Source organism: Geotrypetes seraphini, chromosome 7 (assembly GCF_902459505.1).
Source record: "Geotrypetes seraphini chromosome 7, aGeoSer1.1, whole genome shotgun sequence".
NCBI classification, from domain to species: domain Eukaryota; kingdom Metazoa; phylum Chordata; class Amphibia; order Gymnophiona; family Dermophiidae; genus Geotrypetes; species Geotrypetes seraphini.
Window position 1 is genome coordinate 43,276,446 of NC_047090.1, and position 14,582 is coordinate 43,291,027.

General features: G+C 43.7%; 1 protein-coding gene across 1 annotated transcript in view; it reads right to left on the reverse strand.

The window, feature by feature from the left end:
- The window catches only part of KDM5A (lysine demethylase 5A), a 374,123-nt gene that overhangs the window by 177,416 nt on the left and 182,125 nt on the right, over positions 1-14,582 (reverse strand). The window contains 2 exon segments of the mRNA XM_033952792.1: positions 12,954-13,033; positions 13,036-13,115. Coding sequence (XP_033808683.1) covers positions 12,954-13,033; positions 13,036-13,115 — 160 coding nt within the window.

Below are 14,582 nucleotides of genomic sequence, written 5' to 3' on the forward strand. Positions count from 1 at the left end.
CCCATCCGTGCATATCAGCCTCTCCCTTCCCAGCATATACGGTTCCTTCCGATTATTAAATCCCCAAATGCATTACTCTGCATTGAATTTTAGTTGCCAGATTTTAGACCATTCCTCTAACTTTTGTAGATCCTTTTTCATGTTTTCCACTCCCTCCTCGGTGTCTACTCTGTTACAAATCTTGGTATCATCTGCAAAAAGGCAAACTTTTCCTTCTAACCCTCCAGCAATGTCACTTGCAAACATATTGAACAGGATCGGCCCCAGCACTGAACCCTGAGGGACTCCACTTTCCTTCCTCCAAGTGACTTCCATTAACCACCACCCTCTGGCGTCTGTCCGTCAACCAGTTTCTAATCCAGTTCTCCTCTTTGGGTCCTAACGTCAGCCCTTCAAGTTTGTTCAAGAGCCTCATATGAGGAAGCGTGTCAATGACTTTGCTGAAATCTAAGTAAATTACATCTAGCATCTTGATCCAGTTCTACGGTCACCAATCAAAAAATTCAATCATGTTCATTTGGCACAATTTACCTTTAGTAAAGCCATGTTGTCTAGGATCCTGTAACCCATTAGATTCTAGGAAGTTCACTATTCTTTCTTTCAGCAACACTTCCATTATTTTTCCAACAACCGAAGTCAGGTTTACCGGCCTGTAGTTTCCTGCTTCATCCCTGTGACCACTTTTGTGAATAGAGACCACATCTGCTCTTCTCCAGTCCCCAGGAACCACTTCCGTCTCCAGAGATTTGTTGAGCAAGTCTTTCTTAGTGGAGAAACTTATGAAATGTTGAAAATGGCATATGGGGAACATGTCATGAGTCATGGAAGGTGTTTTGAATGGTATTCACACTTCAAAAAAAGTGGGTAGCGTAGCTGGTTTTAAGAAAGGTTTCAACAAATTCCTTGATGAAAAGTCCACAGTCTGTTATTAAGACATGGGGGAAAGCCTCTGCTTGCCCTGGATCGGTAGCATGGAATGTTGCTACTCTTTGGGTTTTGGCCAGGTACTAGTGACCTGGATTGGCCACCGTGAAAAAGATTACTGGGCTTGATGGACCATTGATCTGACCCAGTAAGGCTATTCTTATGTTCTTATGTCATGAAATCAGTGAAATACAATTCACAAACTGGAAGATCAATGTCAACTGATGATCATGTTGATTAAATTAGGTTATTGTGCACGCTAATCAGCAATTAACTGTTAGAGAATTGGCAGAGGAATGCAACATGTCCATTGGTTCATGCCACAACATTCTAACAGAGAAGTTGGGGATGTCTCGTGTTGCGGCAAAGTTTGTTACACGGTTGACCTACGATCAGAACAACCACAAAAAACAAGATGTCAGTTCTTCTCCGGCCACCTTACTCTCCTGATTTGGCCCCTGCTGACTACTACTTGTTTCCTAAACTTAAATCCATGCAGAAAAGAAAGTGATTTAACACCATTGAAGACAAAGCAAAATTTGACACAGCAACCTTTTGAAATCCTGAAGATGCATTTAAGGACTGTTTCCAGAAGTGGAACCGACGTTGGGAAAAGTAGAGCCAATGGAATAAGTTATACGATTATTTAATAAATTTTTATAAAATCAGCCCTGGAACTTTTTAAACAGACCTCATACATAGACTAGAGAGCATGACTATCTGGTGCTCAGCCTTCTCTTTAATAATCAGATTATCTAACTAGACAACAGACATATAAGGTCAAGCTAGGAATGGGGTAGTAGTACTCTTCCAAAAATAAGTTTTACAGTCTTACATGGAAATGCTTGTATATTTTCTTTGCGTTGTTTCATAAATAATTTTGTTTTCTAAAGTGAAGCATTGCATAGAAGGATCCAACAGCCACACGTGCGAGGTCAACACCTGACAGAGTCAAGCTGATCTTGTCCCAAAGCTCAGAGCGCTCCTTTGCAAACAGCTCTCCTCGGAGTCTCTCAGTTCAATCAAAAGTATGCTTAACCTTGGGTAGTATGGGCAGAAAAGTATGACTACTGCAACCTGCTGTCTAAACAGAACACCTGTTATAGATGTGCAACTTCATTTTTTCCATGGACAAGCAAAATCACAATACCTACACATGTGGAAGACTCCCACTCTTAATTGCAAGAAAGCAAAGTTACTTACCATAACAGGTATTATCTGGGGACAGCAGTCAGATATTCTCACATATGGGTGACATCATCCACGGAGCCCCAATGCGGACAGCTACACAAGCAATCTTGCTTAAAGAACTTTAGAAAGTTTGCGACTGACCACATTGCGCATGCGTGAGTGCCTTCCCACCGGACATAGGGCGCGCATCTCCTCAGTTCAGATAACCAGCAAAGAAGCCAACCAGGGGGGTGGGTTGGTTGTAAGAATATCTGCCTGCTGTCCCTGGATAATACCTGCTATGGTAAGTAACTCTGCTTTATTCCAGGACAAGCAGGCAGCAAATTTTCACATATGGGTGACCTTCAAGCTAACCAGAATGAGATGGTGGGTGTGATGGCGATTAGGAGAATACATTTTGTAATACTGCTTGGCCAAAACGGCCATCCCATCTGGAAAAGGAATCCAGACAATAATGTGAGGTGAATGTATGAACCGAGGACCAAGTAGTAGCTTTGCAGATTTCCTCAATAGGAGTGGTTCTAAAGGAAGCTACTGAAGTTGCTATAACTCTAACTTTGTGGGCTGTGACTTGACCCTCCAGATGCAGCCCAGCCTGAGCAAAACAAAACGAGATGCAAGCAGCCAACCGGTTGGAAATCGTTCTCTTGGAAACTTGATGCCCCCACTTCTTTCTTTGGATCAAAGGAGACAAAAAACTGTGGAGAAGATCTATGTGATTTAGTCCTTTGCAAATAGTAGGCCAAAGCACGCTTGCAATCCAGAGTGTGAAGAGCTGTTTCTCCAGGATGAGAATGAGGCTTGGGAAAGAACACTGGAAGAACAACAGATTGATTGAGATGTAATTCTAACAACTTTGGGTAAGAATTTTGGATGGGTGCGTAGTACCACCTTATCATGATGGAAAACTGTAAATGGTGGGTCCGCTACCTAAGCTTGAAGTTCGCTAACTCTGCGAGCAGACGTGAGAGCAATGAGGAATTTAGCAAGTACAACATTAAGATTCCAAACTACTGGAGGTGGCTTGAAATTGAAAAGTTCTTTCATAAATCTGGAAACCACAGGATGAGCAGAGAGAAGTTTCCCTCTAGTGGCTGATGAAAAGAGCAATTGTACCGAGATGGACTCTAATGGAGGTGGATTTGAGGCCAGATTGAGATAATTGAAAAAGATAATTCAGAACTGAAGACAAGGATGTAGACTGAGGCTCCTTGTGATGAAGATCACACCAAGCGGAAAACCTAGTCCACTTGTGGTTGTAAAATTGCCTGGTGACAGGATATCTGGAAGCTTCTAAAATGTCTGACAGCTTGAGAAAACTGAAGGTGTGAAGTTATGTCAAATGGAACCAGATGTAGAGACTGCAGGTTGGGATGAAGAAGAGAACCGTGACTCTGTAAGCAGAGAGAAATATTGGTAGAAAAAGAGGTTCTCTTTTGCTGAGTTGAAGTAGAAGGGAGAACCAATGTTGTCTGAGCCACCGAGGAGCTATCAGAATCATCTTTATGCCCCCAATTTTAATAATGCTCCCTTTTATAAAGAGTTGCAGAGTGTGATTGTGGAGCATGATTTATCTAATTTGATTGTGGCGGGCGACTTCAATTCTGTCCTGGATCCAGTTTTAGATAGAAAACCTCTGAGAGCTTCTAGTATATCAGATAAGAATATGCTACAATTGATGAAAACGTGTGGTTTGAAAGACATATGGAGCATTCTGCATCCAAAAGGTATAGAATTCACATTTTGTTCTCATGTTCATCAGTCCTTCTCAAGGATTGATTATTTCTCGATAGCAAATAATACCTATTGAAAACCTCCAGTACACTATTCCGCTCCCTGCTCCTACAATGGATACAAACTTTACTCATAGATGGACTTTTCCCACAAGACCTCAGTGACACCATCATAACTCAGATACTAAAAGACCCCAAAGGAACAACAGACCAACCATCCAACTACAGACCCATAGCCTCAATCCCACTGTACGTCAAGCTAATGGAAGGCCTCGGTAGCTAAAGCCCTAACCTTATACCTAGAAAACCACAACTTACTCCACCCCACACAATCTGGTTTCAGAACCAACTACAGCATTGAGACCCTAATAGGAACACTCATGGACACAGCTAGACAACACATAAGAACATAAGAAGTGCCTCAGTACAGGCAAGAAAATACTAATCTTACAACTAGACCTCTCCGCAGCCTTCGACCTGGTAGACCATGACATCCTCCTACAAACACTAGATTCCACAGGAATCTCAGGCAAGGTACTATCATGGTTTAAAGGCTTCCTACAATCCAGAACCTACAGGATTAAAACAAACAAAGAAAAATCAGAACCATGGTCCAACCCATGCAGAGTACCCCAAGGATCACCTCTCTACCACACTCTTCAACCTATACATAGCTTCCCTCAGCTCCTGCCTAGACAAACATAGCCTAACCTCCTACAGCTATGCAGATGACATCACCATTCTCCTCCCCTTCGACCATCCAGTGCCCACCATGACAAGCACAATACACAGAACACTCAAAACAGTAGCAACATGGATGACAGAACACAAACTAAAACTTAACTCTGACAAAAAAAAAAACCCTTTATCCTCCTAGAAAACAGCAAAACCCCAACCTTAACAAACCTAGTAATAAACTCGATCTCATACCCCATTCAACCCATGCTAAAACTTCTTGGAGTACTGATTGACAGAGGCTGTACCATGCAACCACAAATCAACAATTTAATAAAAACATCATTCGCAACTATGAGAAACCTAAGACAAATTCAAAAATTCTTTGACAGGAAACCATTCCAACTTTTGGTATAATCTCTTATCCTTGGACTAATAGACTACTGCAACATACTATATCTTCCATGCCCAGCAACCATGATAAAGCAACTACAAACAATACAGAATACAGCCCTAAGACTCATCTATTCATTGAAAAAATACGACCACATCACAGAGGCATACCACGACTCACACTGGCTCCCAATACAAGCAAGAGTACACTTCAAATTCTACTGCCTACTATTCAAAGCTATAAACGGAGACAGTCCAACCTACTGAAACAACCGACTAACTCAATCCACCTCAACTAGACACAGGAGAACCCACTCACTATTCACACACCCATCAACCAAAAATGTCAAACTAAGAAAACTATATGACAACCTAATGGCCACCAGAGCAGCAAAACTAGACAGACAACTCACCAATCTGCTGTCTTTGACCAGAGACTACAAAACCTTCAAAAAAGAAACAAAAACCCTACTCTCCAAAAAATACATAAAACCTATTTAACATGACCAGATCCTTCCCAAGTTCCATCTACTATACTATCTACTCCTTATCAAATCTATAATGTTAAATTTACCCATCATGTATTACCTAATCTCACGACAATACTTATGTAATCCGCCTGTATATTTCGTAACTTCAAGACAACTCTTATATAATCCGCTTTGAACCGCAAGGTAATGGCGGAATAGAAATCACTAATGCAATGTAATGTAACCTGGAAAGTCTTACTTTTACAAGCCAACCTGAAGAATTCTCTCGCACACCGGTTGTAACAACCTGTACCTTGCTATCTGTGAGAGGCATGTATCCTTTTGAAATGCTAAACCTGCTGGCCTTTGCATAAAGTTCTTGTCTCCATTCCCTGTTGAGAGGATACTTCTCCAAGGTCCTATGGCCATTGTTTATTTGTGCTGAGACTTTATCAGTGCTGTACGACACATGCAGGACTACTCAACATATGCCAGGCACCCTGAAAGCCATAAAAACCCATTAACAAAAAACAACCCCCAAAGAAAGGAGGAGAAGAGAGGGCTTGTATACCCATGTGAAGACAAGAAAGGACTTTTAAAAACACAGGCTGGACATTTGCTGCCTGTCTTTGATGTGAGTCATAGGAACCAGGCCTGGTCAGGGTGCTAGAATGCCACTCTTGCATCTTTGTTTCAACTTCCTGCACAAGACTGTTTACAAGGACGCCATCCTGAGGATATACAGTGCTGTAAAACCCACAAGTCAGCATCCAAGAGGTGATAAGGACTCCAGACATGAAGATTTATGTGAAGGTGAAAGTCAAGAAGTGCCTCAATGTTCCTGTCTTGGCCACCCCCGGAGAGGGGGGGGGGGGGTGCGTGGACTGAGGGTGGGATAGATAAGTAAGCATTTTTGCACCAATAGGGAACAGGGTAGTACATGACCAGAGCTTAGGGATGTGCCTCTTGGAACTATGAAACTCTCTGTATAAAAATCCATGCAGGCACAGGTAATGTCAGAGAGAGACTTGCTAGCCCCTCTGCACGGCATAACTGGTGTAAGTTCAACTCTCTATTGCATATTCTGAACTGACAATATAATATTTTTCTGATATGTCTTTGCTGCTGTAATTTTGTAAGTTTTTTATACTAACAATAAAACATATTGTCTGTTTTGGAAAATACAATGCCGTCTCATAGTCATTCCAATGAAGTAAACTAAGCGGCTTTACTTCAATACATGGAATCGATAGTCCCCTTAATCCAGCGCACAATGGTAGCCTTAGAAGCGCCATCCCCCTTACGAGGACCCACTAAGAGGACAAAGAGATGATCTGACTTCCGAAAAACCGCGGTCCGCTGAACATAAGAATGAAGGGCCCAACAGACATCCAACTTACACAATTGCCTCTGCTCCAAGGAGCCCTCCCGACTTCCCAAAACTGGAAGGACTAGGGATTGATTGACTACAGATTGATTGACATGAAAAGGCAAAACCACCTTTGGCAGAAAAGAAGGAACAGGCAGCAATACAACATGCTCCCTAGAAAACTTCAGGAAGGGAGGCCTACAAGCGAAAGCCTGCAGCTCAGAAACACGTCTCACAGAACTAATAGCCACCAAAAAGAACACTTCAAGAGTAAACTCCTTCAACGAGAAGGAACCTAAGGGCTCAAAAGGAAGGCGCACAAGCATGGACAGAACCAGATTGAGATCCCAAGACGGAACAGAAGGCCACAATGGAAGAACAGGGGAATCCAAATTGTGCCCCTGGGGTGACCACCTTTGAAGAAGAGGAAACTGAAGCAGACACATCTGAGCCCAAGCCCATCTTACCACATCCAGGGAAGCTGCCATTGACCCCAAGAAAAGGAAAAAATCCTGCGCCCGAGGACACCGGGAAGCCTTCAGGAGACAAATCTGCGACTGCAACTTGCTCACTTGGACCTCTGGGAGGAACACCCCTCCCAAGGAGGCGTCGAAGGGAACCCCAAGGTACTCTCCAGGCGCTCCCCTGGAATATCACTCAGTGCTCAAGCCAGAACTATAGCAAAAACAGGATACAAAAGAAGAGAGAGAGGAGGGGTGCGGGGACTCCCCACTGCATATCAATTCTTCTCATGATAAATAATTTCAAAACCATGATTGGCTTAGGCTAAACATAGCATAAACAGCAAACTTGAACAATAAACAATTTGGAACTGTACAAATTTAGATAAAGGAGACACAGCCTGAGGGTTTAGAAAGGGGCAACCACCCGGGAACTCCTCAAACTCCATGTTAAGGGACAAGTATAGAAATCTCAACAAGGCTGGTCAAAGACAGAAATCCAGCTTGCTGGTCAGGCAACCTACGAATTAGAGAGAAAAATATGGGCGGCTGTTCAGCCTAGAGGAGATTTATAAGAAAGAAGATTAGCAGAGGTAAGAAACCTGATCTTTCGTTCTTGTACAATCCCTCTGTAGGCTGAATGGTAGGGATGTATCAGAACATCAGGGGGGGCCCGAAGAGCCCGCCTCCAGGACTGAAGCCCCAAAAGCCGCATCTTGCTCAGCTGCCACATCAAGCCAATAGAACTTTGTGAAAGTATGGAGAGAGGCCCATGTGGCCACCCTGCAAATCTCCTCAGGAGAAATAGATGTTGAGTCAGCCCAAGAGGAAGCCATTCCTCTGGTACAATGAGCCTTTACCCCAAGAGGAGGCTTCTTCCCCACCGACACACAAGCAGCAGAAATTGCCGCATGGATCCTTCTAGAGATAGTAGCCTTAGAAGCAAGCCTATCACTCCGGGCAGGACCAGCCAGCACAAAAAAAATGGTCCAAAAGCCGGAAGTCATTCATGGCCTCTAGGTATCTCAGAAGGAGACACCTCACAATCCAGTGACCGCAAAATACAGTCCTTGGACTTGCAGCCCGATGGAACAAAGGCAGGTAGCCAAACTTTATGATTTACCTGGAACACCAAAACACCAAAGCCAGAATCCGTGATGCGGAGAAAAGGATCTCTGCACGAAAGAGCCTAAAGCTCTGATACCCTACAGGCAGAAGTGACCGCTACAAGGAAAACAGTCTTGATGGTATATCTTTCAGAGATCTGATCCAGGGGTTCATAGGGTGGCTGAGCCAGCAAGTGGAGAACCAGGTTCACATTCCACGTTGGACAAGACAGCTCCAAAGGAGGCCACAACCTTCCCATCCCCCGCAAGAAGCGGGCAACGTCCGGGTGAGATGCCAGGGAACCCCGAGAGTAGCGGGACCCAAGCACGAAGTCCCACAATACACATAGCGAAGAAACTGCAAGTCCCTTCATGATGCCAGCTTGCAAGAAGTCCAGGATCTGTGCCACAGGAGGGGCCGAGAGATCCACCTGAACCCTCTCACACCAAGCCTGAAAACACCTTCAGACTTTTGCATAGGCCATCACAGTGGATTTTCGCTTACACTGGAGGAGCGCAGTGATGACTGCAGATGACCAGCCCCTGACTGGCAATGCCACGCGCTAAAGAGTTAAGCTGTAAGATTAAGGCGGTCTGAATCTTGGAGCGCTATGGGACCCTGCGTGAGTAGTCGCAGATGGCAGGGAATACGCTGACCCCTCTCTATGCTCAACCGCACCAGGTCTGTGTACCATGGTCTTCATGGCCAATCCGGGGCCACCAGGATCACCCACTCGCCTCTTGAACATGAAGATCCTCTAGAGTAGTGGATGCTGTCAAGGAAACCCGTGACAGCAGTGAAATGGAAAATAAAGCCGAGGCGATGGCGGCAATCACCCACCTGCTCCAGGATCCCAGAGAAGGAGCACAGTGACATGCTGGAATCCAGTGGCTGGGAAGATCCCAATTGTTGTGCTAGATTCTGAGTTGAAGACAGGCATGTCTTTTAAACCAAAAACGCCTGAAACCAATTCAGGGGGCAAAAAAACTCCCCTGGGGTCAGAGCTGCTCTGCGTGCATCTGATCTAGAGTACTTAGATGACTTATGGGACTTAACCCCAGAACTGCGTTTGTGTTTCGATGAAGTGTCAGTCATACCCTTTCCCAGGTCACCGGACATGCCCTTTGTAGCTCCAGTAAAATTAGGAGCGAGGGGGGACTCTCTGGAGTAGGGAAAAGCGGAATCCACACATATCTCGTCCCCTCACATGCCACGGCATGCGTAGAAGCTGGCTGCGAAACCAACAGCCATCCGCTGCAATGAGGCATGAATTCATGCCATCATGTTCTGAGGAGGCCATCTGAGAAATTTGGAGCAAAACAAAGCTCCTAAGTGCAAAAAATATTTGCTCCCTTTCCTTTTTTTCCTGTTATGTTCTTTCCTATTATTATATTGTAGTTCTTCCCTTTATTACTCCATTGTACTAGTACGTCTCTAGTCATTATTTAGTAAGTCCTTAAATGTTGGTCTTTGCAAAAATTAAACCTATTGGTAGTATTTTATTGTTCATCGCCTTGAAACTTTGTTTAGGCGATTAATCAAATTTTTAATAAAACTTGAAACTTTAAAGAAAATCCAAGATGACCACCACGGTACCGATTTTGCCCTAAAACAGCCCTGGAAAAACACAGGGAACCCAGGAAAACAATGATTTTACATTTTTAGAGTTAGGGGGTAGGGCATGCAGGGAAACCACCCAAAACCCCTTTTTTAAGACCCTCCCCCCCAAAAAATTGCCAAACCAGACATGCAAAAAGCAATTCATCCTTGTCTGTGCTGCAAGGAAAAAAATGGCTGGAAGCTGAAACAACAAGTTTGGAGATCTATTACCTCAGGAAGCCGGGAAAACTGGAGTTTTTACTTCTGACTGCCTCACCTGCCCAGTCACCCCACTCAGTAACTATCCAGACCTTTAGGGAAGGTACGCAGTCCAGTCCCGATCTCGGGCACACCTCCATAGGACCGCGCAGATTGCACTCTACACCTTAGCAGACAAAACTGGGATGAGTTAGCTCCCGATCTCGAAGCCCCAATCTGACCTGCAGGCTCTCCAGGGGGTTTACTGCAGCAGCAGGGAACCCCCCCCAGAATCAGACAATTTAATATACAAAGTCTGCTATCTCCTGCCAAAGGATGCCCCCCGCATGGTGAATCCACAGCACTAGGGCAAGACCTGCGTCAAAAATCTAATTAATATACTAGAATTTAGGAAAATAAAATATGAGCAATAGAGCCCCTACAGCAAGGCTGTAGGAAACGAAAACTGATATTCTAGGGGAATGTCACAGGAGATGACCAGGAAAAGGTGGTCAGACTTTGGTTTAGAGTTCCCTACAGTTTAGGGCTGGAAGGGATTGATAACCCTACCTTTCAGCCTACAGAGGGATTGTACAATAAGCCCCATTCACCTATATGTGGATTAGAGAATGACACGGGGAAAAATTCTGTCCCCGTCACTGCCCCGTCCCCAGACCACCATCCTCTGCACTGCCCCGTCCCTGCTGTCCCTTTCACCGCCCCTTCCCCGTCACCACCCCGGCCCTGTTTTCAGCGTCTTCTCCTCTCCATCCCCCCCCCCCCAGCACCCCTTCACGCGGTTCCAGCAGCTCCCCTCCCACCAGCCAGCCGTGCATTTCCCTCCCTCCCTCCTTTTCCCTTACCTTTTCTTCTTAAAACTGGCGATTTCTATAAGGCTACGAGCTGTATTACAGCCGGAGCCTTGAAGTCGCGTCGGGTTGCCTACTAGAAGTCTCCTCCGATGCAACCGGAAACAGGAAGTTGCGCCAGAGGAGACTTTTACCAGCAGGCAACGCGACGCGACTTCAAGTCTCCAGCTGTAATACAGCTCGTAGCCTTATAGAAATCGCCAGTTTTAGAAGAAAAGGTAAGGGAAAAGGAGGGAGGGAGATGCATAGACGGCCGGCGGGAGAGAGAGGGCTGCCGGTTCGAACGCTTGTTCACTGCGCGTTCACCGCCCTGTGGTACCATTCACCGCTCCACGGGGCGGTGAATGGTCTCGTCCCCGAACTCGCGATGACCATTTTTTTTTGGTCACCGTTTTGGCGGGTTACCCACGGCTAAACGCGGCTAGCCACGATTAACCACCACCGTGTCACTCTCTAATGTGGATGCCTCCGGCACACCTAAGTGACACCTAAGCTGCATCCACATACTTCGCGCCCAAATAACGCCCTAGTTTTGCAAAAGAGTTCTCTTTACACCAAAAAATAGAAGGTTTTTTTTTCATGTGCTTTGACTGAGGAACACAGAGACCAAAAGAGGAACTGGACAAGTGTTGAAGGTTTGATATTTATCCTAGAGAAATGACTGCTTATGAATCAAGAGGATATAAGATTGGCTTTTGAACTGACATGTGGTTTACTATCAGAGTGTGTGTGCTGCAGTGGTTAGAGTTACAGCCTCAGTACCCTGAGGTTGTGGGTTCAAATCCTTCACTGTTCCTTATGACCCTGGACAAGAAAGGAAATATGATAAAGTAGCCGAACATAAAATTGGGCTGCATTCTGCATGGCATTGTACTGCATACAATTTTAATGTAAAAAAACAGCATAAAATTGCAGTTCTAATGATGTCATAATGCTAAAACACAACATTATAGACACTGTGAAGATGTTTATGTGATGCCTAAAAGGTGATTCTATAATGCACACCTAACTATAAAGATGTGCTTAAATTCGCTGAGCGCAATTCTCTATTGTGCATCTATGCTTAATAGAATCGCGCTCATAGTTGTGCTGCTGGACATCTAAACGACGCATAACTTTTATACGTCCTTTTCAGAATTTGCTCCTCACAGTCTACTTAGATGGCATATTAGGAGCAAGATACTACAGTCTGATGGTCTGCTGTTTGTTTGTTTTTTGTGTGTGTATGTGTTTTTTTTTTTGGGGGGGGGGTTATTTTCATTCTTGCAGTACAGTAAGTTTTGTAATTATTACTTTATAATGTTACACATTCTTAAAATACATTGTATTTTTTAAAATTTATATTTAGCTCATATCTTATCACTGTTATTCAAAACAAGTTACAGTCAGATTCAACAGCTATTTCCTTGTTTTGGAGAACACATAATCTAAGGTGGTACCTGAGTCAATGGAAGGATACATAAAAGCTTAAGCATTAGCAGGATTTGACACCTTCCTTCAATTACTACACTCCTCCTTCTTCTCCAATGATGGCATTCAATCTGCAGTAATAACCAACAGTACAATGTGTCTGCCACAGCCAGGTCTACCTGTACACATGAAGTGTGCACCACAGTATCCAAGAACATTTTATGTGATCATTATAACTATAAATTTTTCATCTTTCCCCATTCCCTTTCCGCAAAACAAAAATATCTGAACATGAAAGGAAAAATTCTCAATCAACTAGAGTGCCAATAAATACCTGCCAGCTTCAATTCTAGCCCCAGCACAAAAAATAAAGTGTTTCATGTAGTAAATAACAGTAATATACTACAAAATAAGGGAAAATGGAAGATAAAATGAGATGGAGAGAACAGAGAATAAGAGAAAGTGAATAAATGGAAAAAAAAAAAAAAAAAAAAAAAAAAAAGAGTACAAGCGTATGTGCATAAAGTTATAAAAGACAACCATAAAATACTCACAGGTACTCCATGATCCATCAACACATTAGGGTTCATAATGGTGACCAGCTGATGAAGAAGGTCTGGCTGAGACTCAAAAGTTCAGGTGCTAACTCCTTCATCACAGCCTCCAATTGTTCAGCAGCATGAGAAGGCACACCATACCACGTTTTTGGTTCCCCCCTACCAAAAGCAAAGCAAAAGAGAACAAAGCATGAATATGGAAATTTGCACACCTATTTAAAGTAGAAATCTAGATATTTTAACCCGGACTGGCCACCCTTAAGCTGACCTAGTAAGGCAATTCATGTTCTTAGGTTCCTAATTCTAAAAGAAACCACTTTGGGTCCTAAACTCACGTCAATTGCTTGCGCATATTTGAATATACGATCCATCAGCCCAAAGACAGAACTAATCAAAGACTGGCTGATCAAAGATAATTTAGGCTGCCTCTTCCTAGCCGAAACCTGGCTCACTTCAGACTCAGATCCTCGCATTACTTAATTCTGCCCAAACGGATACAAACTAGAGCTAGTTTGCAGAGAAAACAGAAGAGGGGGAGGTCTAGCAATCATTGTAAAAAACAATCTCAACATTAAAGTCCTAACCAAGCACTCCACCCCTCACCTAGACCTTCTTGCCTGCCCAACTCTCAGACAAGTCTCTCACAGGAACTTTGAACTGCCTTCTATGCTATGTCACACCAGGAAAATGGAACACTTCTAAACAAGAACTAGAAGAATTTATCTTCCAGAATTCCTTATCTTCCCCACACAACCTGATCCTAGGAGACATTAATCTCCACCTAGAAGACCACACCTCCAAACAAGTAGCAGACATTCTTTCATTCCTCAACACCCTATCCTACCAGATACTCAATCCTGAATCCACACATGAAAAGGGCCATCAACTTGACATTGCCGCTTACACATCTCCCAACCTCAACACACAAAACATCCACATCACCAACGGCTCTTGGAATCCAACCTTATGGTCCGACCACTACAAGTACACCTTCACCATCAACTGGGTGCATAATAACATCAAACCTATTCCAAGCACAACCAGCTTCAAGTCCAGACAGAAAATCGAACCCACTACCTTCTGGGACACAGTAGACCCAGCACTAGACTTAAACAACCACAAGGAGTTCATAAACACATGGCGTTCTATTAGTGAGACCACTTTGAACAAACTAGCACCACTAAAAACAAAAAACAAAATAAGCAGACCATCAGACAAATGGTTTGACGCCGAACTCCTACACCTAAAGAGGCATTGCAGACAACTAGAAAGAACAATGGAAAAAACAGAAAACAAGACCACAATAAAACAGAATGGAGATCCCAAATCAAACAATCACAAAATCAAACTGAAGGAAAAACGTAAAGACTACTACTCCAAACTCATTGGCACTGAAAAACCAGACACCAAAAAACTTTTCAGCATTGTAAAAAACCTCACAGATACCAAACCCTTCCTCGCCACCCAGGAACCCAGACTCCATCAGCTTCACAACTATCGGACTACTTCAAAAATAAAAATCATCACAATCAGAGCCACATTCAACAATTCTCAAAATATCATAGAAGAGATACTAATAAAACCCACAAAAGACGAAGCCATCTCAGCAGATAGGACCTGGACCAA